This window comes from Fonsecaea multimorphosa (assembly GCF_000836435.1).
Source record: "Fonsecaea multimorphosa CBS 102226 unplaced genomic scaffold supercont1.34, whole genome shotgun sequence".
Taxonomy (NCBI): domain Eukaryota; kingdom Fungi; phylum Ascomycota; class Eurotiomycetes; order Chaetothyriales; family Herpotrichiellaceae; genus Fonsecaea; species Fonsecaea multimorphosa.
The window spans coordinates 84,393-104,925 of record NW_015971668.1 but is presented as its reverse complement, the minus strand read 5'-3'; the positions used below and the strand labels follow the sequence as shown (position 1 = coordinate 104,925).

Here is a 20,533-nt window from a genome sequence, read left to right as displayed (position 1 = left end):
CATTTGTCGGCGAGGCTACAAGGCTACAAGGCTACAAGGCTGAGTGCGAGGTGGCGAGGGTGGCCAGACGGCCTCTATTACATGACAGAAGCCGGGGCACAGTAGCGATCACGTAGAAGTATATGTCGACACCTTGCTCGGGAGAATGAATTCATGCACGTTAACAGGAAAAGCTAAGTATGCTCATATAGTTGCAGCAATTGCGCATTACCGGAAAATACTCTCAATCGCCACCGCACCAGCTCTCAAACCATAATTCATGCAATACGTTCCAATCGTCAACAAGGTATGGCTAACCTCGGCAGCGTTGCTCATGTTGCCAGTCGAGCCCATCGTGTGGGATTCAAGAAGTCGTCTGGGGTCTCATGTTCGCCTTGACTCGTTCCAAAAGCTCAGCCCTGGTCATCTTGGTGTCGGGCATCAACTTCCTCTTTGACCGCGTCATCAGCTTTGCATCATTTGATTATTGCGGCTGACCGACGGTAGAACATTTTCAACACAACCGCAGACTTACCAGCTTCAGCCACCGCCTCAACTCGGTTTCAGTCCAATATTCCGGATCTGTACCAATCAGCACATTGGCTTAGTGTTGTGAGAACGTCCTTGGGCATCAGGGACAAGTTCATACCGCCGGTGGGATCACCCTCAGCAGGGAACATATCTCCTCCCCACATACTCCATAGTGATGCAAGGGTCACTATCCCCGCAAAACCTAAGAAGAGATAGAATAAGTCAGGGGCCATTCCTAGTCTTGGACTGGAAAAGCTGTCGTGTTCATGAAGGAAATTCCGAGAGGTCAGAAAAGTTCCTGGTGCTGCCGTTGACGATACAGCTCATCCAAGGATACAAGGAATACCAGGATATCCCCCTAGGTCGAACTCTCGGATTTAGATGCAAGGTGGACAAACCGAAGAATAAATTCTAGTGACCACATCAGTTCGAGCAGTGTAATATCACTGGGGTGCAAGTGTGACTTTGCGATAGTGACGAAATAAAAGTGTCGAGACGTCGTGCCATGCGTATATTTAGGATCAGGAGATGCCACGTACACGAGATTGCATTGCCTTATCCAACGGTGTAGGCATGTTAACCCACTTTCTCAGGGTATCAAAATTACTATGTAGTTGATAGTTCGTCAAGTGCGGAGGTATTGATGAACACAGGCTTCAAGTGTTGACAGACGGGACAGTGTCCTCACGTCTTCTTCTAGGAAGAAAGGATACTGAATCCAGAGAAGTGTAGGCGGCAGTAATGAATAGCACGCGGGAGAAACTACTAAATGTCAATATGGATGTTGCCTTGAAATGGCGATCAGGGATTGGAGTGGAAGCCTTATGATTGGCCACACACAACAAAGGAACACCAATTCCCAACTCCCAGGTGCAGGAATGCCTACCTAGGTACCTAGGTAGGTACATTTCCAGCCCAGCTTCGGGCCAACTTGTGACAGTCTCGTCTTAGCAACACATCAGCTGGTTGTAAGGCGCGCTCCCGTCATGAGAATGATGCATCAAGTAGTAGACCAAGTTCCACATGTGTCATTAATGGGTATCACATTGTTTCTAGCCATCTCGTCATGTGTATCGTGAAATATAGAGCATATTTGAATATATACAAGACCATGGAAGGAACACATGAACCTCTACCCATGAGAGATCTGGCTTTCTCCTTATTGAACTCCTTCTGTATCAATCCGGGACAGAAACAACGCCTTCGCTTCGGACGCAGAATTCAACGATCAATTTCTGTAAGTCTGCCAGTTTGTACGGCTTCGTCATGAAACCTTCCATCCCTGTCTTTGTGGCACGGTCAATGGCCTCATCCGTGACATCAGCGCTGACAGCTAGGACAATGGGAGGGGTCATGCGGCTACAGTCGGATCCCTCTTCGCTTTGAGGATGTTGGAACATGCCCAAGATATGCTCAGTCGCCTGATAGCCATCCATTTCCGGCATCCAGAGGTCCATCAAGACGACGTCGACTTTTCTGGTGGGTCGTTTCCCGTTTGTTTTGCCGCAACTTCTTCCTCTGCTATGTATTTCCCGCATGATTCTCACAGCTTCCTTCCCGTCAAAAGCTTCGTGCACGTCCTTGTATCCCAGCTTTCCGAGCATATTCACGAGCAATTTTCGGTTGATTTTATTATCTTCTGCAACCAAGAATGTAAGAGGATGCTTCTGTGCTAGGAACCGATCGTACGTGTCCCTCTTCAACGGACTGGTCTGCGCCGGAGTTCGTGGTGCGCGGGAGGGGTACTCTTCAGAAGATGGCATAGATATTTTTGAAGGTCTCGAATGTCTGTGGCCCTTGGGTGATAAATCCGGAGGTGCTAAAGTAGCGGCTGGCTGGGAGGCAGTCTTCGATCTCTCTGGGGTCTTGCTACCAGGAGTGCAAGAACGACTTGTCGGACTCTCGTTAGGCTCAAAAGGCACCTTGATCTCAAACTCAGAACCCTTGTTTGGACCAGAGACGTCTGAAGCTACGAGGACGATGTCTCCACCAAGCCGGCGTGCTAGTCCTTTAGCAACCAGAAGACCGAGACCGAGACCTTCCTTTGACCGGGTCAACGAGTCGTCCTCCCGAGAGAATGGTTTAAATAGCTCTGGTTGGAAATCCTCCGGAATCCCGTCGCCAGTGTCCTTGCAATTGATAACCAGGAATCGGTGGGTCTTTGAGAGTCGGGCATGCAGAGTAATGCTGCCTTGTTCTGTGAACTTGATGGCGTTCAGCAGTACAGCAGACACCAATTTGGTCAAGTCTCGTTCGTCTGCGAAAAGAGTCTCAGGTACATCTTTGGCCACTAACCATTCAATGGTTTTCTGGGAAATGTGGCCATTTGAAGAGCGCGACCTAACCACGATTCTTTCGCCCAAGTCAGTGGGTTCGCCGATGGCTGAATCAGGTCTGCCTCCGACACGCAAAGATTCGTAGATCACCATGGGTATCAGCTCTCGGATCCGACAGTGTTTCAGCCCTGGTGTCGGAAACGCGTCACTTTCTGCTGAAGACAGCTTGGTTGATGGAGTATGCAGGTCCCCAGGTGTAGTGGAATCCTGTACGGTGGTGATGATGGTGGGAACGCTGTCGTCGGAAGGAATTGTCTGTGGAGGTTGAAATTTGCCCACGTTGCTTTTGGGAGAGACGTCGACACGAGTTGATGGTCCAAGTTGTCGCATCTTCGTGGCGTTACCAAAGTACCACGACGTCGGACTACTTCGGCGGCGCTTGCATGAATTGAAGTGGATATCACTCCCTTCAATCAGTCTGGCAGGTTTGTAATCGAAGTAGCCAGTGGCTTTAGTTGCTGGTGATTCGTGCTCATTCGAGGGGGTATCGGGGATTTGCATGTTCATGTCGTACGCATGGACGACGTTGTCGGCGGCTTCAACAGCCCGTTTGGCGCTGTCTTGAATGATCTCGATGTTCTCTCTCAGGCCCCGGAAGACCTGGCGGAGGGGGGCGTCGGAGACGCACTCGATCTGTTCCTGCACCGTTGCATGCATGACATCCAGCATTCCCACCACACCCTGCATTGGCGTTCTTAGTTCATGTGACAGATTTTTGGCATATGGCTTTAAAGACTGGGTGCCAGGGGTGATAGCTTCACGCGGGATGACGTGAGTAAGTCTGGCCGTGCTTGTATTGCGATTCCGAGGCTTTACGAACCCTTGGCCGCTCAAAAGACGTTCGACAATCATGTCCTCCAATGAATGCAGCAGAAGTTCAGTGTAACTCCATGTAGCGTCTCGCCGGTCGAGGCCTTCTTGTGTCCACATCATACCAAAATGGGCAAAACACTTGTCATCTGCAAACAAGGGAATCCCAAGGTAGCCTTCTGCCGGGAACGGAAGAGCGTTAGGATTGTGAGTGATGAACGAACTCATGTGCTCTGGGATCAGGAAAACTTTGTCGTGCTTCATGTAGGCGCAAGGCGAACCCCAAGCGAGATACTTATAGTCGCGGTGCATGGCTTTCTGCTTGTCCCCATCGTTATAATAGAAAGCGACGCCGAGAAGACAAGAACCTGACTCGCCGAGCGGAGGCATTTCTACTGCCGCATTGTGGTCGTCCGACAGTATTCTCTTTGCAACAAAGCCGTATTGCGCATGGCAAATCTCCGTCATGCCCTCCATCAGCTTTTTCCAAAAGGATTCAGTGTCCGCTGTCTTGAGTTCCCGTTTCAGCTGCACCAGCTTCTCGAGAGCATTGTTCTCGTGGGACGGGAAATGCTTCGCAAGGTTCTGAAGGAAACCTTCTTCACCGTACTGGGCGGGCACGCCGGGCTCGACGCTGGGAAGACATAACGATTGTCGCTCGATAAGCGGCAGGGACGGCCGAGGATGAGGTGGTTCAGCCATCACTGCCATTTGGTGTTACCTCCCTCTTTTGAACACCTCGCTCTGACGTATTAGGGGAATATCTATTCTCATAGACATTCGTAGGGTCTGCAGGTCTTAGACGTTCTATAGCGTATCCAAGTCGAGGCCGCCCAGGGCTTCATTTGTCGCAAGTCGCAGGGTGATACAGTCACGCTCGAAGTACGGATTTGTAAGAAGGATATGCCGTCGCAATGTGAGGTCCAGAACTAGCAGGTATCGATATAACTGGTTAGCTCCCAGGAAACGGGGAGCAGAGAATAGAAAGTCGAACAGGACGATGGCCTGTTGTCTAGGTAGCCGAGGGGAGCGGAAGGAATATGGTGAAATCGGGAAGAGGAATCGTATGGTGCTGGTGGTACTGTTGGTCCAGGACGGGAGACTGGAGCCAGGAAAAGGGCTGCGGAGGCGGAAAGCATAGACAGTCCCAGGACCAAGACCACGTCCGAGTGCCAGACCGTTAGGGACGTGCGCAGACCGAGTGAGACCGTGCGGCGGGATTATTGATTCACTGTCAGGCAGAGTCGTATTTGGTCCTGGAGAAGCTAAGAGGGACGGAGTACGTAGCCTGCCAGTGCGTGCTTTGCTTGGACTGAATTTCTGAACAAAATCTCTACCAGGTACGGCCAACAACTCGTACCACTATGCGCCAATGGTGCCACCAAACTCTCCCGTCTCAGAGAATCGTACAAAACCTTTTGACTTTTCCCCCTTTAAACCTTCCTTAACCTAGGTCTTGTGCACAGAGCACACTGGGCTGAAATCCACCATTGCAACATCCAACTGGCCGAGGCAAACTTTAGTGACGGCCCCCGACAAGGCCTGAAGCTCAGCTTTCAGCTCACACGCAGCTCCGACACATCCTTATGGAGTGAGTATACACATTATTCTGAAGAGCATAAAGGGTATAGGGGTCGAAGGGTATAGGAGTCGCATGGAAAGACGCCGTACAGGAAAAGGTCGCCTAGAGTTACTCTCTGGCATATGCTAGAACCCGTCCCGTGCAGGTGTATGAATTGTGGAAGTTGTTTTTAATGATACAAGCCAGAGGCTAATTACTGCAGACTGCATGTGGCATGACGCCAGTGGCATCGATCCTTCGGAAAGAATCTTTGGCGGGCGTCAGCAAAGGCCATGCTGGCCCTGAGTGAGCGTTTTGTCAGGGTGTGAGGACAGAAAAAAGAACCTTGGGAGGGAGATGGAGACATGTCGTTGGACAAACCCAGCAGTCACGGCGGTCTAGGCCTTGATAGACTCTGCTCCGGCTAACCCACCGTTGTGCAGATGGGCCGTCAATCCTCTTTCATTGGGTCTTCACGCAGCTGGTCCTGGCTAGGTACTCGGCCCAGGGACCGTGTGCTCCGGACTGCTTATGCTGGACCGAGTACACGCACGCGCCAGCAATCCCTTCCCAGAGAGAATCAACAACAACCAAGCTCCGATACCAGGGGCTGCGGGCAGATTCGCTCCCTCCACCGGCTCTGATTCGAATGAGCAGAATGAGATCGCCGACCTCTAGAAGCCCCTTGAGCAGATCAGATCTGGAAAGTCCGAAGGGGTTGGGGGAAGAGGTGAGATGCTTAACGCTGCCACCTTGGATCAATGTGGTAAATCTCATGTCCATCAAAGGTTCTAGGCTATCCACCGACCTTCTATCCCACGCCATTGACATCATTAAGCCTTTCCGCTCCGGTTAAGTCGGCAACTATCATACTGGTTCGCTTCTCAGCAGCAGACCTGGAGACCCATCCTAGGCCACCCCCAATCACAGAGTCACGGCGACCTTCAAAAATTCTCCGGCAGATCAGGGAACACTCAGGACCCTGACTGGCTACCCCCTTTTTGTCCATTACGAGAAAATGCACAGTTCTGCTTCGAGCTTGAAACTCAACGAGCTGGGTCATATGCTCAAAATCTGGCATCTAAAGCTTGACAGATCCAACGGGTAAGTATTGACGAGGGGCTTATCAAGAATTTCGTGGACGGACCTGGGTAGGTACTGTGAGGCACAACTCGACAGAGCATGACCAGTTTCGTTCAGATCAGCACGAGGGATGGGAAATCGAGTCCGGCATGCGGTTCCCATGCACAGGCGAAATCATCTGCTCTGGCTGTGCTGGAATTGTCGATCACTGCCCTATGGTGCCTCCCCATGATCCTGCCCGAGTGCTCTCAAGCCACGCACGACGCACGCTGCAACGCTCGGAGAATGCCCGGATGGTGTACGACTGAAGGGAAGCAGGCAGGAAAGCTGTCATGTACAGTGTACGTTATTAAGAACCACGTGTCGGCCACCTGCTTCGCCCTGGATGGCGCCTCGCCGTGTCGCCCTCTGCCGTGCGAGCCAAGGTGTTACAAGCTGAGCAAACAAAATGTGCACCGATATTCGGCCTGTAATTGCCCGCCATTTGACGCAGTGCTCTCGGTGCATGCAAATCGACAGCCGTGCAGCCAGACGTCGCAAGAACCGAGGTGTCTATGAGGGGTTCTTGTTTTCCTGCGGGGCCCCGGCTTTTGATGCTCCTGTGTCACTGGATAAGCTTCCAAGGAGTTGAACGGTCTTTCCGAGGTACTCAGAGCGATACTCGCGAAGCATTCGTTGACTTACTTTCTTGAATGTCGACTCGAGCGCTTGGAACCTCTCCGTAGAAGTGGTAGCTATGCCTTGGACACCCATCACCCAACACGTTCCTGATACAGAACTTCTTCCACAAGTAAGAAAGCAGATCAGAAAAACCTGGAAATGAAGACATACAGATCTGGAGATCCAGACATTGCCATTCCTGAGGATCTTAATCTCACAGAACTCCTCCACGGCAGCGCTCGCTCTCCACCCCTACATTCCGACCACGTCATCGCTCAGGACGATGTAGAAGATCGCACCCTGACTATAGGTCAGCTACGCTCGAATGCTGGAAGACTTGCAACAGGCCTGACACGGCAGTACAGCCCTCATGATCAAAGTCGGTGGGCTATTATCCTTCCCAACAGTGTCGCCTACCTCGAAGCTGTCCACGCGGTTTTGTGGCTCGGTGGCATATTTTGTCCCATTAATCATCAGCTGAAGGCGGGCGAGATCGCGCATGCTCTAACGGTGTCGAAGCCGACATTCGTGATAGTATACTCCAGAGTTTGGGACACGGTGAAAGAGGCGATCAACCTGGCGCGAGGTAAATGTCCAGACTTGAAGGATCCAGAAGTCTTGACTGCCATCGGCCCTCCTGTTCAAGGGCTCCGACATCTCCATGCAGATTTCATGGCCTCCGAGCAATTAACTGTACCTCACTATCCGGACACCAAGACGAGGTTAGCATCGATACACCTCTCATCAGGCACCACAGGTAATCCCAAAGGGGTCGGACTCTCGCAATATAATTACATAGCCAATGTATTACAAATGTGGGCACACGATCCGGATCATTGGTCCCCGGAGGAGAAGATTGTCTCCTATACGCCCTTTGTGCACATCGCCAATAGTGAGTGTGCCTTTTGGGGGACAAAGCCCACCAGTCCTTGTTTATGCTCGATGCCGATTTATACTGACAACGGTGTTCTAGCTACGATACCCTTGTTCCTGGGACCGTGGACCGGCATGTTGCACATCATTATGGGTTCGTTTGACACTGAGACCTATGCAAGAACCATTCATCAGACGAGGGCGACAGCGGCGCAAGTGTCGCCAATGACCGCGTTGACTATAGCAACCACAGATCTGGCCTCGAGATATGACTTCTCCAGTATCAGGCACATGGTTTGTGGTCCGTTGCCCCTCAAGCAAGACGATTATCAACGTTTTCTGCAACGCGGCCATTGGAAGACAATAACTCTTTACGGAATGACAGAGGCCGCTCCATATGTGACATGGCAGAAGATCGGAGAAGCCATGCCACTGGGTAAGAGCGGGACGTTACTGCCGAATATACTGGCATCTCTGCGTCTTGAAAACGGCGCAGATGCTCCAGAAGGCGGACCGGGTGAGCTGTGGTTGAAAGGGCCCAACATGTCAGCGGGTTATGTTGATAATCCTGATGCGAATCAGACTGCCTTTGACCGAGACGGGTGGTACAACACGTAGGTTCCATTCCTTCGAGTCCAGTGTTTGACATTTTGTGCAAAGCGACTTTTCTTTTCTCAGGCTAACAGCAATTCTAAGGGGGGACGTGTGTACCATTTCTCCCGAAGGTCATCTACAGGTCGTGGGCAGAACAAAGGAGCTGATCAAGTACAATGGCTTCCAAGTATCTCCGACAGAGCTGGAAGCATATATCATCTCCCACCCTGCCGTTGTGGATGCCGCAGTTGGAGGCGTATGGGATGCTGCCAAGATGACCGAACTGCCTACAGCGTACGTGGTGCTCAAAGACCATATCAAGGAGCGGAAAGACAAGATTCAAGCGCTCAAGGACATTCAGAAAACCGTCGACGGGCAAGTGGCGGGATACAAAAGATTGCGGGGAGATATCTGGGAGGTGACAGCGCTACCCAGAAACGCGACCTTCAAGCTACTGAGGAAGCAGCTGGGAATGCACAAGACAGGAGTGTGTTCGGCTGAAGGCGAAGCCAGGTCTTCCAAGTTGTAGCAGATACATGTGTACACCCCGAGATCAAATCAGGCTTTGGAGATTCAGGACGAGCACCCATTGCGACGACCAGCCTGGAGCTCTGTATCATCGGTACTACCGAGATGATCCCTAGACAAGACTCCCTCGTGCAAATCCAATATCAGAGCAAGTCACAGGAAGGAGTTGCTCTCGTTATTATTGCATAGTATATTGATTACCTCGTCTGTGCGCTCCTTCGTTCATGTATGGGCTGCTTGCTTCTCGATAAGGCGGATAAATCCGCCGGGAATCGGGTTCGGTGGTCGGTATATCTTAGGGCTACTTTGGATGTCGTTGAGTCGCTTATCTCTTCCGGTCCGTTGGGCAGAGCAGAGCATGGGAAACAGGAGTGGACAACTGTTACGAGGGCCAGTCTGCTGTAAGTGATCGGTGCGCACTGGCTGGGCTGCTTTGCGCTACCGGTTTTCGGGATTTTCTCTGCTTTATTCCTTTTTCCATCTCTGTATACACATTTTTGTGTGCTCTTGCATGGCTGGTCGTGTTTAGCAGCGTTGGTCACTTTTCCCTACTGATTTATCGAGCTGTCCGTCGATCGTCGAGCCGTCATGCGTTGTAACGACAGCTGAAGTTATTGAGCGGAGGATTAAAAAGGTTCCTTGCGTCGTTCAGACGGCTCCTACTGGTCTTGTCAGGGCTCGCGTGCCTCGATCGGCCTCTGAACTGAGACGCAAGCCGCAGCTCAATTTACATTTACCTGTTCCTGGGTCAACGTGAGAAGCTGCCTACTTCGGCTTCAAGCTTGCAGCGGGACTGCCACCCCAGAAAAGATGGCATCGTCACTCTTTGCCGGCGCTTTCTTTGCTTTGCACTCCCCACGCTCATTCAAGGAGTCAGGCTACCTGTTCATCATGTTGTCGTTATTGCAGCTGGCGTGTGCTTCGATTATCCCGCCGTTGGTACAACAGGCTGGTGCCAATCCACTCCCTCATATTCAGCAACAGTATGCGCCCGATTCGATGGGCGCTGTAGCGAGTGAGAGCAGTATTTGCAGCGAGATCGGGATTGAGCTGCTCCGGCAGGGTGGGAACGCTGCAGATGCGGTGAGTTCAGCCTCTCAAAAACCGATCAACAGAGCCCGAGATAACAGTCTTTCAGCTCGTCGGTACTGTGTTTTGCACCGGAGTTATTGGGATGTATCACAGCGGCATCGGTGGAGGAGGTTTCATGATTGTCCGCGGTTCAAATGGGAGCTACGAAACGATAGATTTCCGAGAAACAGCCCCTGCCGCTGCTTTTCAGGACATGTACAACAATAACACCAACGCAAGCATCTTCGGGGGATTGGCGAGGTACGTGGCTGAGCGTCAAGAGATGCTCGCATGCTCATGTTCGGCAGTGGAGTTCCAGGAGAAGTCCGAGGCCTGGCTCATTTGCACCAAAATTATGGGAAACTTCCATGGAAGCAGGTAATGCAAGGAGCGATCAAGACCGCCAGATATGGCTGGATCGTAAGCGAAGACTTGGTGCGGTATATGCAATACGGCATGGCTTCCGCCGCAGTGCCAAATTTCCTCGTGGACGATCCAAACTGGGCGATTGATTTCGCACCCAATGGAACTTTGCTCGGAGCCGGAGACACGATAACACGGAAGAGATATGCAGATACACTCGAGACCATTGCGCAGGAAGGGCCTGATGCGTTTTATCGTGGCCCGATTGCAGACGCTACGATTGCAGCGGTGCAAGCAGCGAATGGAACGATGACACTCGAGGATCTCTATAACTACACCGTTGCCATTCGGCCAACAGCTAACATCACGTACCGAGGATATCGTCTATTCAGTTGTAGCGCCCCGAGCTCTGGCGAGGTTGCCCTCTCCGTGCTGAAGACCCTGGAATTATATCCCGATTTCTATCACCCAGGTACTGTCAATCTCAGCACGCATCGATTGGACGAAGCGATTAGATTTGGTTACGGGGAAAGAACCAGTCTCGGCGACCCTTCGTTTGTGCACAACCTTTCGGCTTTTCAAGATGAAATGCTCTCTGAGGCGTCGGCACGGGAGATCCGGAGAAAGATTTCGGACCTCCGAACGTTGAATGTCTCAGCGTATGACCCGGCAGGCATTGAATCCCTGGAAACCCCAGGCACTTCTCATATTGTTACGGCAGATGCCTCGGGGTTGGCCGTCTCCCTGACCACGACGATCAATTTGTTGTTTGGGTCGCAGGTTCTGGTTCCAGAAACAGGTGTCATTATGAACAACGAAATGAACGACTTCTCCGTCCCTGGAACGTCGAATGCCTTTGGGTACGTTCCGAGTCCGTCCAACTATGTGCGACCGGGGAAGAGACCACTGTCATCCATCTCACCCACCATAGTCGAAGACGCAAATGGAACATTGTACTATGTGACTGGAGCTGCAGGAGGGTCGCGGATCATTACGGCGACAATCCAGAGTTTGGTTCATGTACTTGACCAGAATATGACGGCTCCACAGGCGCTGGCGCAGCCACGCCTTCACGACCAGCTCATTCCAAACCAGGTGTCGTTTGAGTACGCGTACAACAACGAGACGGTCGCGTTCATGAAGTCAAGAGGCCATAATATTACCTTTGTGAGTTGCTCTCCTGGCCGAGGGAGAATTGCCCCTTCTTGCGCCGAGGAGTTCATCTTGATGTGGGCTGACAGCAATTCTGGTTGCAGATTGCGACCGGTCAGAGTTCAGCTCAGGTGAGTGTCCCATTCGAACAGCTCAAGCCGTCCCGAGTCCTCTCACAGCGCAATTCCATGGCCCTGCAATATTTGTCCATGCTGACACAATGCCAGAGCATCCGGCGTTTACCCAACGGCACATTTGAAGCGGCAGGCGGTAAGTGTGCCCAATAGCTTGAGCGAATGATTGACGGAGATTTCTCCTGCCCTACCCTTGTCTATTCCAATCCAGCATGTTGAGGCTAACAACAAACAGAGCCCAGGCAGAAAAACAGCGCAGGATTGGCAATATAGACAAGTGTGCAGAGAAAGTGATTCGAAGTGGCCTATATACCTAGGTATAGAAGGAGCGTGTGTCACGCTGTATCTTGAATAAACCTTTTGATGATCTATGCTCACTTTGACTGCTCTCCTCACGCCTGATTGTATGGGTTGAGAGCCGCGGGCTCCCCGTGGAAGCTCCAGGAGTGGCTGCTGCTTTGGGTAATTTGGAGAAGTGGAGGGCATTTCTAGGCTGTACCGAGTAATCTGCCGCTGTGGTGCTCAAAGCACCTGCGGGCATAACTTTTTGTGTCGGTTGCACAAAACGCCCTGGCGCCATTTGGTATGGGGTTTGTTGTGTGCCTCGTATACACCTACCAAGCCGCCTAGTCTTCCTTCCATTAAACGACTGAACTGCGGAGCCCGAGGGCTATCTGTTAGAACACTTGCCATAATTCGGACTTCAGTTTTCACCTTGACGCACGAGTTGGGCTATATACAAGGGACGCTGCTGCTTATGGCTTACCAGACAGAACCGGAGTTAAGGCCCAACCCCTGCTCTATAGCCGGCCCATCTACACGGATATCGCCCTTGCCGAAAGGTGGAGAGGGAGATCAGAAAAAGCCAGTCGCCTTTGTTGAAGGGCAGTAATGGAGATGGAGACCAGCCCCAGAGGGTCTGTGAACCGCTAAATAAATGAGAAACTGAACATTTCCGCCGAGATGGCGGAGGAACTTCCTCTGGTGAATTTATCTGCCTGCCTTGCCTTTGATATTCGTGTTCTCCTCCCGTGTGCAGAATATCTATTCGATTGCCATTATATCTCACTACTCTAAGCTTCATCCTTCCCTCCAGAGATCAACCATTGCGCGTGGCACGGGACGCCCATTACGCGAGCTTACTTGCTGACTCTGGGGTTCGGCCCCACAAACCTACCATTTGACACCCAGGGACAAACTGTATGTGTGCAAACAACAATCAACTCCATTCATATATCTCGAGGTGCTCGCCTTGTAGGATGTGCAAATATACTGACGAGGCACAATGGGGTTCCAGATCGCATGGCGGCCAAGTCGCCAGATCCTGTTGCTTTCCACGACAAGGATCTCGAACGCGACGAAGCGAACATCTCCAGCCATTCCGCCTCCCTCTCCGAGAAAGCACAAGAAGAACACAGCCAGAGCGCGCTCGATCCCGATGTAGAACATGGCATTCCGGTTATCGACACGACGCAGGATGCAGACGAGAAGGTACCGCCCGTCACAACCGTTGACCACGATCCAAATATCGTCGATTGGGATGGGCCAAATGATCCGGAGAAAGCCATGAACTGGACCGACAGGAAGAAATGGTCCAACGTGGCCATCATCTCCAGCGTCACCTTCCTGACACCGCTGGCTTCATCTATGGTCGCCCCAGCCACACCCTTGATCATGAAAGAGTTCCATTCATCCAACGAGACGATTGCCAGTTTCATCGTCTCCATTTACATCCTGGGCTACGCGCTGGGCCCTCTATTCCTTGCCCCTGCCAGCGAAATATGGGGTCGACTCCCCCTCTATCATGCATGCAACCTTATGTTCGTTATCTGGACTATGGCTTGTGCTTTGGCACCAGGCATAGGGTCCTTGTTGGTGTTCCGTCTCCTGGCAGGAATCGCCGGAAGTTGCCCGCTCACCATCGGCGGTGGCTCTATTGCAGATCTCATTGTCCAAGAGAAAAGGGGTGGCGCAATGGCCCTGTTTGCGCTGGGACCACTGATGGGCCCTGTCATCGGCCCGGTGGCAGGTGGGTATCTGGGACAAGGCGCAGGCTGGCGCTGGATCTTTTGGCTCATCACGATTGCTGGTGGTGTCGCGTTGGGTTTCTCGGCCATCTTCATGCGTGAGACTTTCGAACCAGTTCTCCTCGAGCGGCGGGCAAAGCGACTTCGAAAGGAGACGGGTAATCCCAATCTTCGCTCTAAGCTCGACCAGGGCATCCCCATGCGCGACTTCTTCATCCGTGCTCTTGTTCGACCTACCAAAATGCTCCTCTTCTCCCCGATCGTCCTCTTGCTGTCTATCTACATGGCGGTGGTCTACGGCTACCTCTACCTACTTTTCACCACGCTCACCATTGTCTTCGAGGGGCAATATCATTTCAGCCAGGGCGCAGTTGGGCTGAGTTTCCTCGGCATTGGAATTGGTTCCATGACTGGTCTAGTCATTTTTGGAGCGCTGTCGGACAAAGTCGTCAAGAAGTTGTCGGCACAGGGTGAAATGAAACCAGAGTACAGGCTCCCGCCTCTCCTTCCTGGCAGTCTGTTCATCCCAATTGGCTTGTTCTGGTACGGATGGTCTGCGGACAAGGCCATCCACTGGATCATGCCCATCATCGGCACTCTCTGGGTTGGCCTGGGCTTGCTTGCAACGTTCATGCCGATTCAGACGTATCTCGTCGACGCATACCACATTCATGCTGCCTCGGCGATCGCTGCCAACACAGTTCTGAGGAGTTTAATGGGTGCTTTCCTCCCACTGGCAGGGCCCGATATGTATGTGGCCCTAGGCCTTGGGTGGGGTAATTCTCTGCTTGCGTTTATTGCGCTCGCCATGGCACCGATGAGTTGGGTCTTCTTTAAGCATGGCGAGATGATTCGGAAGAAATACCCAGTCAAATTGTGACTAACGATCTCAGCAAAAAAGCACGGGGAAAGTGGTTGTTTGATCTAGCATTGCATATGGAGCGGGCGTTGGTCGGCCTCATTTGGTCCCTAAATTTGGCGAGGCAGAAGAAGGTAGAAGCCTGGGTCAAAAATCTATCCTCTCAATTGCTGCTTCATCTGGAGCGCTTGACGCACTCAATCGCGGTCACTTCCCTCGCTCAAACAGGAGTATTTTGAGATAAGGTCGGGAGTCGCGACATTGTCAGTAAGCAGTCAGCCCAAAGAGACCCTTGTCACCGGACATATCAGGTAGCACACCCTCCTCTAGAAGCCACTCTTACCGTGGGACAAGATGCAAGCACATGGCTCAGCCTTGTGACCGTGTCCCATTAATAGGGTTGTGAGCATTGGGAAAAAGGCATGTGTCGTCGGGGCATGCATCCATTTCAGGGATCTTTTGAGAATGGGCAGTGCCGATTGTAAGCGGCGCTACACGCATGGAGGGGCATCGTCGGCCGAGATACATAAAACACTGAGACTCGACCAAAAAGCCCCTCTCGTCAAGCTCACATCACCTACGAGGTATACATTTCCTTTCCCACGCAGTACCTCCAGCAATATTCCCAACAACTCTCGATAAAGTGTCCTCAGATCGCGCGCCTCCTTTGCATATTATTGTCCCATCCACGCCCGGAGACCATCACCTCTTGTTCCAGCCGTCTCACTGATCCAACCGAACACTCCCTCAGCAAGCAGGACCATGTCTCACGCAGGGTGTCCCAAATGTGGAGCGACTATTTCTTCTGGGAGCAAGACTTGCGGATCTTGTGGAGCGGTACGTTTTCTTCTTTCTGCTGGTGCTGGTGCCGTTCTGTTCTTTTCTTTTTTTCCCGGGCTCATCAACATGCCATGGTTGTCAAGGAGCCTGTGGACGGCAGGCGGAGAGGTTTGAATGATCGTCGCAACATCTTTTTCTTTTTTCTTTTTGGCCAGGCTTGTGGCTTTTGGCTTTTGAGTGGGCTTCGGAAGCATGGTCGAACGGAGAATAGTGTTTGCTAACGAAATTGGCGAGAATCATGCAGACCTGCCCACGATGAAATAGCGGCAATATTCTGAAGATGTGTCAAGGCGCAGAAGCTAGACAAATCTTGAGAGGAGATATGATGAGATACGAGAACAGATGATATGAATTGAGGACGTTCTACAGAGTTGGACACTCCTGGATCCCATCTGCTTCGAGAAGTCGCTCTTTTGTGCTTCGCTTTCCAGCAGGCTGATGACTATCATGGAATGCTTGTGCTGAACATCTCGATGACCTTTTAATATGGACTGAGGACCGGCCGAATGGCAGATGGCGGCGGCTTTCATTCAGGGATGACCTTTTCAAAGAATGCCAGCATATCTCTCAACTCGGCTGAATTCGTAGAATGGCCCATGCCCTGGTACAGATGCTCTTCGATATTCTCCTTGTCCACCCATTTTGCCAGTTCTTCCTTGCCTTGCACGAAGAACTTTGTGGGGACCAGCATGTCCATTGTGCCATGAACGTAGAACCATTTTTTCGAGTCCTTGTCGTCGTCCTGGGTTCCCCTCTCATTTCTCAGTTCCGCTATCCGATCCCGCAGAGGCAGGTACCCGGACAAACAGAGCATTCCCGCGACTTTGTTTCTGAGTCTCCCTGTCAGACCCCAAACCAAGCTCACTGCACAACCTTGACTGAATCCGCCAACGACAATCCTTTCTGGAGGTGTCCCGTTTTTGATCTCCTGCTCGACAAGCCGGTCCACCACATCCACGCTCTGCATAATCCCAGCCTCGTCATCCGGGGCATCCTCCTCGTCTTCGTGGCCAGGCACTCGGGGCTTCATGGCATTGGGCAAGGCCTTGGGAACATACCATGCCCGGGTCATGGCCTCGTGATTGTGTGGTGCATTCGGAAGGACCCATTTCAGATATTGCATCTTGTTGTAGAACTGGAATTGTTGTGCCAGCCCCAGCGGGAGGCCTTCGGCGTCGTCTCCATAGCCATGAAGGAAGATGAACGTGGCAGGACGGGCGGTAGAAGATGAGTCGGCTGTGGGCGGGACGACGTACGGTGGCTTCTCGGACATGGCTGCTGTTTTCTGCCAACTATCGTTTCATGGTCCTGTGGACAAAAGGTTTGTCTACCGATACCGAGGTAGCGATCGGGGCAGAGGGAAGGGGAAGCACAGAAGGGGGATGAAGGGAGAACATCAGCATCCTGACGGAGGGATTTTCAGCTGCAGTGGCCTCCAATGAGGCAACCAAGTGGATCGTATCCCATCGTAAAGACAAGCCTCACGAAGGAAAACAAGAAATTAAACAAGCAGCAGATCGGACAAACGAAGTGCCAGTTGGGATCAGCTCTGCGCGGGGAGCCGGCGGGATGGAATTGATGATCCCCTCCCATTTCCAAGTTGATTTTGCTTTTGGAGACTTAAGTTCGTCTGGACTTTGCATACGCAGCTCGACTACCTAACCGTAGGATCAGTACTGTGGAGAGCTTATCTCTATAGCGCAGTCTCCGCACAAGCATGCGGGGGACCTGCGACAATTTCAAGCGGCCTCCAGTACCTAGTATGTATGTCGAGAGCACACTCATACCTCACACTTGATCTGTACCAGTTTCGGGGTCGAGGCTGACAAGATGAAAAGCCTGAAGCGAGGGCTCGCCGCCGATCCGAAAGCCGGCAGTATCTCCAGCAAGGTCTTCATTCGGTCTACCAAAAGTGGTCGAGTCCAGAAAGTTGTGAGAGAACAGTATCTCAGGAAAGATATTCCCTGTTCGTCGCAATTGTGTACTGCTTGCGCTTCCACGGCCGCGCCAGATGCCAATGGAGTTGGTAAGTGACTCTCGCCACATTATCTAGACTGTCATACCCTGACAAGATCACTAGTACCCAAGTTCGTTCTGTCAAAGCGACCAACTGGCACCAAAACGTTCCCAAACGGCCACTACATTATTCCCGACACCAATGTCTTGCTTAGTGCAATGGACCTCTTCGAAGAGCCTGCACACTTCCACGACGTCATCATACTGCAGACAGTCCTTGAAGAGTTGAAGAATAGGAGTCTTCCTCTCTACAACAGACTGATGGCAATAACCCAAAGCGACGACAAGCGTTTCTATCTTTTCTTTAACGAGTTCCGGTCTGAAACTGCGGTACGAAGAACAAGCGGCGAGTCAATAAATGACAGAAACGATCGTTCAGTGAGAAGAGCGGCGCAGTGGTACACCGATCATCTATCGCAAGTGACGAAAAAGCCTCCCACAATCGTGGTCCTCACCAATGATCGAGAGAATAGAGAAAAAGCGAAGAAAGAGAATGTGACAGCTTTGTCACTACGGGAATATGTGGAAGGGTTGGAAGATGCCGATAGACTACTCGACATGGTGAGCCAAGGTGCTGAGGCTCAAGAAGTCCGCGCTGCCCAAGGGCAGGTCTTCTATCCAGAATATTACTCTACGTCAAGGATGATGACGGGAATCAAGGCCGGGACGCTGCATCAGGGGTCCTTCAATGTTTCTCCTTACAACTACCTTGAAGGAACAGTTAAAGTCCCCGCGTTTGACAAGCCCTTGCTAGTCCTTGGAAGGGAGAGCAGCAATCGATCCATATCTGGCGATGTCGTGGTCGTTGAGATTCTGCCCCGAGACCAATGGAAAGCACCCTCGGCTCAGATCCTCGACGAGGAAACAATCAACAAAAACGAGAACCCGGAAGACGAGGAACAAGAGGAGACTGTGGTCACGGAAAATGAGAGACGTGCTCTCCAGGAGGAGGTTCGACGTGCACATATTGCCGGTGCCGAGACAAAGGCCCAGCCAACCTGCAAAGTAGTCGGAGTTGTCAAGCGGAACTGGAGACAACTCGTTGGAACAATTGACGCCGCATCTGGCAGCACGACTGGAAACAGACAGACCACCGTCTTTTTGGTTCCAATGGACAAGCGCATCCCAAAGATTCGAATTCGAACACGTCAGGTCGATGAGTTAATAGGCAAGCGGATCCTTGCAACGATTGACTCATGGGACCGAGACACCAGATATCCAGTTGGTCACTACATCCGCTCGCTTGGAGAATTGGAGACCAAGGATGCTGAGACTGAAGCGTTGCTCCTCGAGTATGATGTCCAGTATCGGCCCTTCCCAAAAACGGTTTTGGACTGTTTACCTTCGGAGGGCCACTCCTGGAAAGTCCCAGCTGCTTTATCGGATCCTGGTTGGAAAGGCCGGCAGGATCTCCGACATCTATTTGTTTGCTCGATCGATCCTCCCGGGTGTCAAGATATCGACGATGCTCTCCATGCAAGGAAACTCTCGAATGGAAACTTCGAAGTGGGTGTTCATATCGCAGACGTGTCTCACTTTGTCAAGCCTAATAATGCCATGGATGACGAGGCTTCCGCTCGGGGTACGACTGTATACCTCGTCGATAAGAGAATTGACATGTTGCCTATGTTGCTGGGGACAGATCTTTGCTCCCTCAAACCCCATGTTGAAAGATATGCATTTTCCACAATATGGGAGATCACTCCAGATGCCGAAGTGGTGTCATCTTCTTTCACCAAATCTGTGATCTTGTCCAAGGAGGGCTTCTCATATGAACAAGCTCAGAAGCGCATTGACGACCCAGGTGCAACGGATGAACTCACCCAAGGCATGCGGGCATTGTTGTCACTCTCGCAAAAGCTTCGTCAAAAGCGGATGGATGCCGGGGCATTAAACCTGTCGAGCCCAGAGGTCAGAATTGAAGCAGACAGCGAGTCTTCGGATTCTCTAGCCGATGTGAAGACGAAGGCGAGTTTGGCTACCAACTCACTCGTCGAGGAATTCATGCTTCTCGCCAACATCACGGTTGCGAGGAAGATCCAATCGGTCTTCCCTCAAACTGCATTGCTGCGGCGGCATGCAACACCACCAGCCTCGAATTTTTCAGACCTTAGTGAGCAGCTGAAGAGAATGCGTGGTTTCGAACTGGACGTGTCAAGTTCGAAAGCACTTGCAGATTCATTGGATCTTTGCGTAGATCCTAAACATCCATTCTTCAACACCTTAATTCGAATCATGGCGACACGGTGTATGACGTCGGCCGAATACTTCTGCAGTGGATCACACGCTGAACCAGAATACCGACACTACGGTCTCGCCAGTGAGATCTACACCCATTTTACAAGTCCCATTCGCCGATACGCTGATCTGCTCGTCCATCGTCAATTGGCCTACGCGATCGGATATGAAGGCCAGGGGAGCGAGGTCGTCGACTATGACCTTCGCAACAAGGGTAAGTTAGAGCGGGTTTGTCAAAATCTCAACTTCCGACACCGAAATGCCCAGCTAGCAGGCCGCGCCAGTATCGAGTATTATGTCGGGCAAGCGCTCAAGGCACGGGCTGAGAAATCTCCAGATGCTGCCATCGACGTTGACGGGTACGTGATGCGAGTGTTCGAAAACGGTATGGTGGTCTTTGTACCGCAGTTTGGCATTGAAGGACTGGTTCGACTTGAGGATTTCCACTTAAAATCCGGCGAGGCTTTGAAAAGGGAGAGCAAGTTTGACCCAGAGGCCTACCGTCTCACAGTCTTTGAGAAAGGCCATGAACAGGATGAGGTTACAGTTGAGCTCTTCCAGCAGCTGAAAGTCAGAGTGAGCTCAGAGGAGAAGAGTGGTGCGAGAGAAAAGGGAAAGAGAAGAGTGCGAATCGTGGTTTTGTCTGCCTGATGGGAGATATGACGAGATTTCTTCAAATACTATCTGGGTAGCTCCGAACAGCAGGACGGATGAGGTTGCAGCTACCTCTCTTCTCATACATAGCTCAACAAAAGTCCCTCTTATGGCTGGAAACTGCTCCGCAGAGTCACTTCCGGTCAACCCGATCTATCGCATGAAAGAACTAGAGCCATCCCCAGCATAGCAACGACGAATCCGACAAAGAGCAAGTTCGGGGT

General features: G+C 51.7%; 6 protein-coding genes across 6 annotated transcripts; 4 read left to right on the top strand and 2 right to left on the bottom strand.

The window, feature by feature from the left end:
* Positions 1-1,688: 1,688 nt before the first annotated feature.
* Z520_10941 (uncharacterized protein) lies at positions 1,689-4,358 on the bottom strand (the record flags this gene model as incomplete). Its single annotated transcript, XM_016781432.1, has 1 exon — positions 1,689-4,358. One exon carries the CDS (start codon positions 4,356-4,358, stop codon positions 1,689-1,691), a length of 2,670 nt encoding a protein of 889 aa, XP_016627421.1.
* A 2,761-nt stretch (positions 4,359-7,119) lies between these two features.
* On the top strand, positions 7,120-8,956 carry Z520_10940 (uncharacterized protein; the record flags this gene model as incomplete). Its single annotated transcript, XM_016781431.1, has 3 exons — positions 7,120-7,852; positions 7,934-8,447; positions 8,530-8,956. The coding sequence occupies 3 exons, from the start codon at positions 7,120-7,122 to the stop codon at positions 8,954-8,956; spliced, it is 1,674 nt and encodes a 557-aa protein (XP_016627420.1).
* An 809-nt stretch (positions 8,957-9,765) lies between these two features.
* Positions 9,766-11,828, top strand: Z520_10939 (uncharacterized protein; the record flags this gene model as incomplete). Its single annotated transcript, XM_016781430.1, has 5 exons — positions 9,766-10,038; positions 10,094-10,287; positions 10,335-11,556; positions 11,646-11,672; positions 11,694-11,828. The coding sequence occupies 5 exons, from the start codon at positions 9,766-9,768 to the stop codon at positions 11,826-11,828; spliced, it is 1,851 nt and encodes a 616-aa protein (XP_016627419.1).
* Positions 11,829-12,977: 1,149 nt separating this feature from the next.
* On the top strand, positions 12,978-14,582 carry Z520_10938 (uncharacterized protein; the record flags this gene model as incomplete). Its single annotated transcript, XM_016781429.1, has 1 exon — positions 12,978-14,582. The coding sequence occupies one exon, from the start codon at positions 12,978-12,980 to the stop codon at positions 14,580-14,582; it is 1,605 nt and encodes a 534-aa protein (XP_016627418.1).
* Positions 14,583-15,927: 1,345 nt separating this feature from the next.
* On the bottom strand, positions 15,928-16,674 carry Z520_10937 (uncharacterized protein; the record flags this gene model as incomplete). Its single annotated transcript, XM_016781428.1, has 1 exon — positions 15,928-16,674. The coding sequence occupies one exon, from the start codon at positions 16,672-16,674 to the stop codon at positions 15,928-15,930; it is 747 nt and encodes a 248-aa protein (XP_016627417.1).
* Positions 16,675-17,231: 557 nt separating this feature from the next.
* On the top strand, positions 17,232-20,306 carry Z520_10936 (uncharacterized protein; the record flags this gene model as incomplete). Its single annotated transcript, XM_016781427.1, has 2 exons — positions 17,232-17,427; positions 17,482-20,306. The coding sequence occupies 2 exons, from the start codon at positions 17,232-17,234 to the stop codon at positions 20,304-20,306; spliced, it is 3,021 nt and encodes a 1,006-aa protein (XP_016627416.1).
* Between the last annotated feature and the right edge of the window lie 227 nt (positions 20,307-20,533).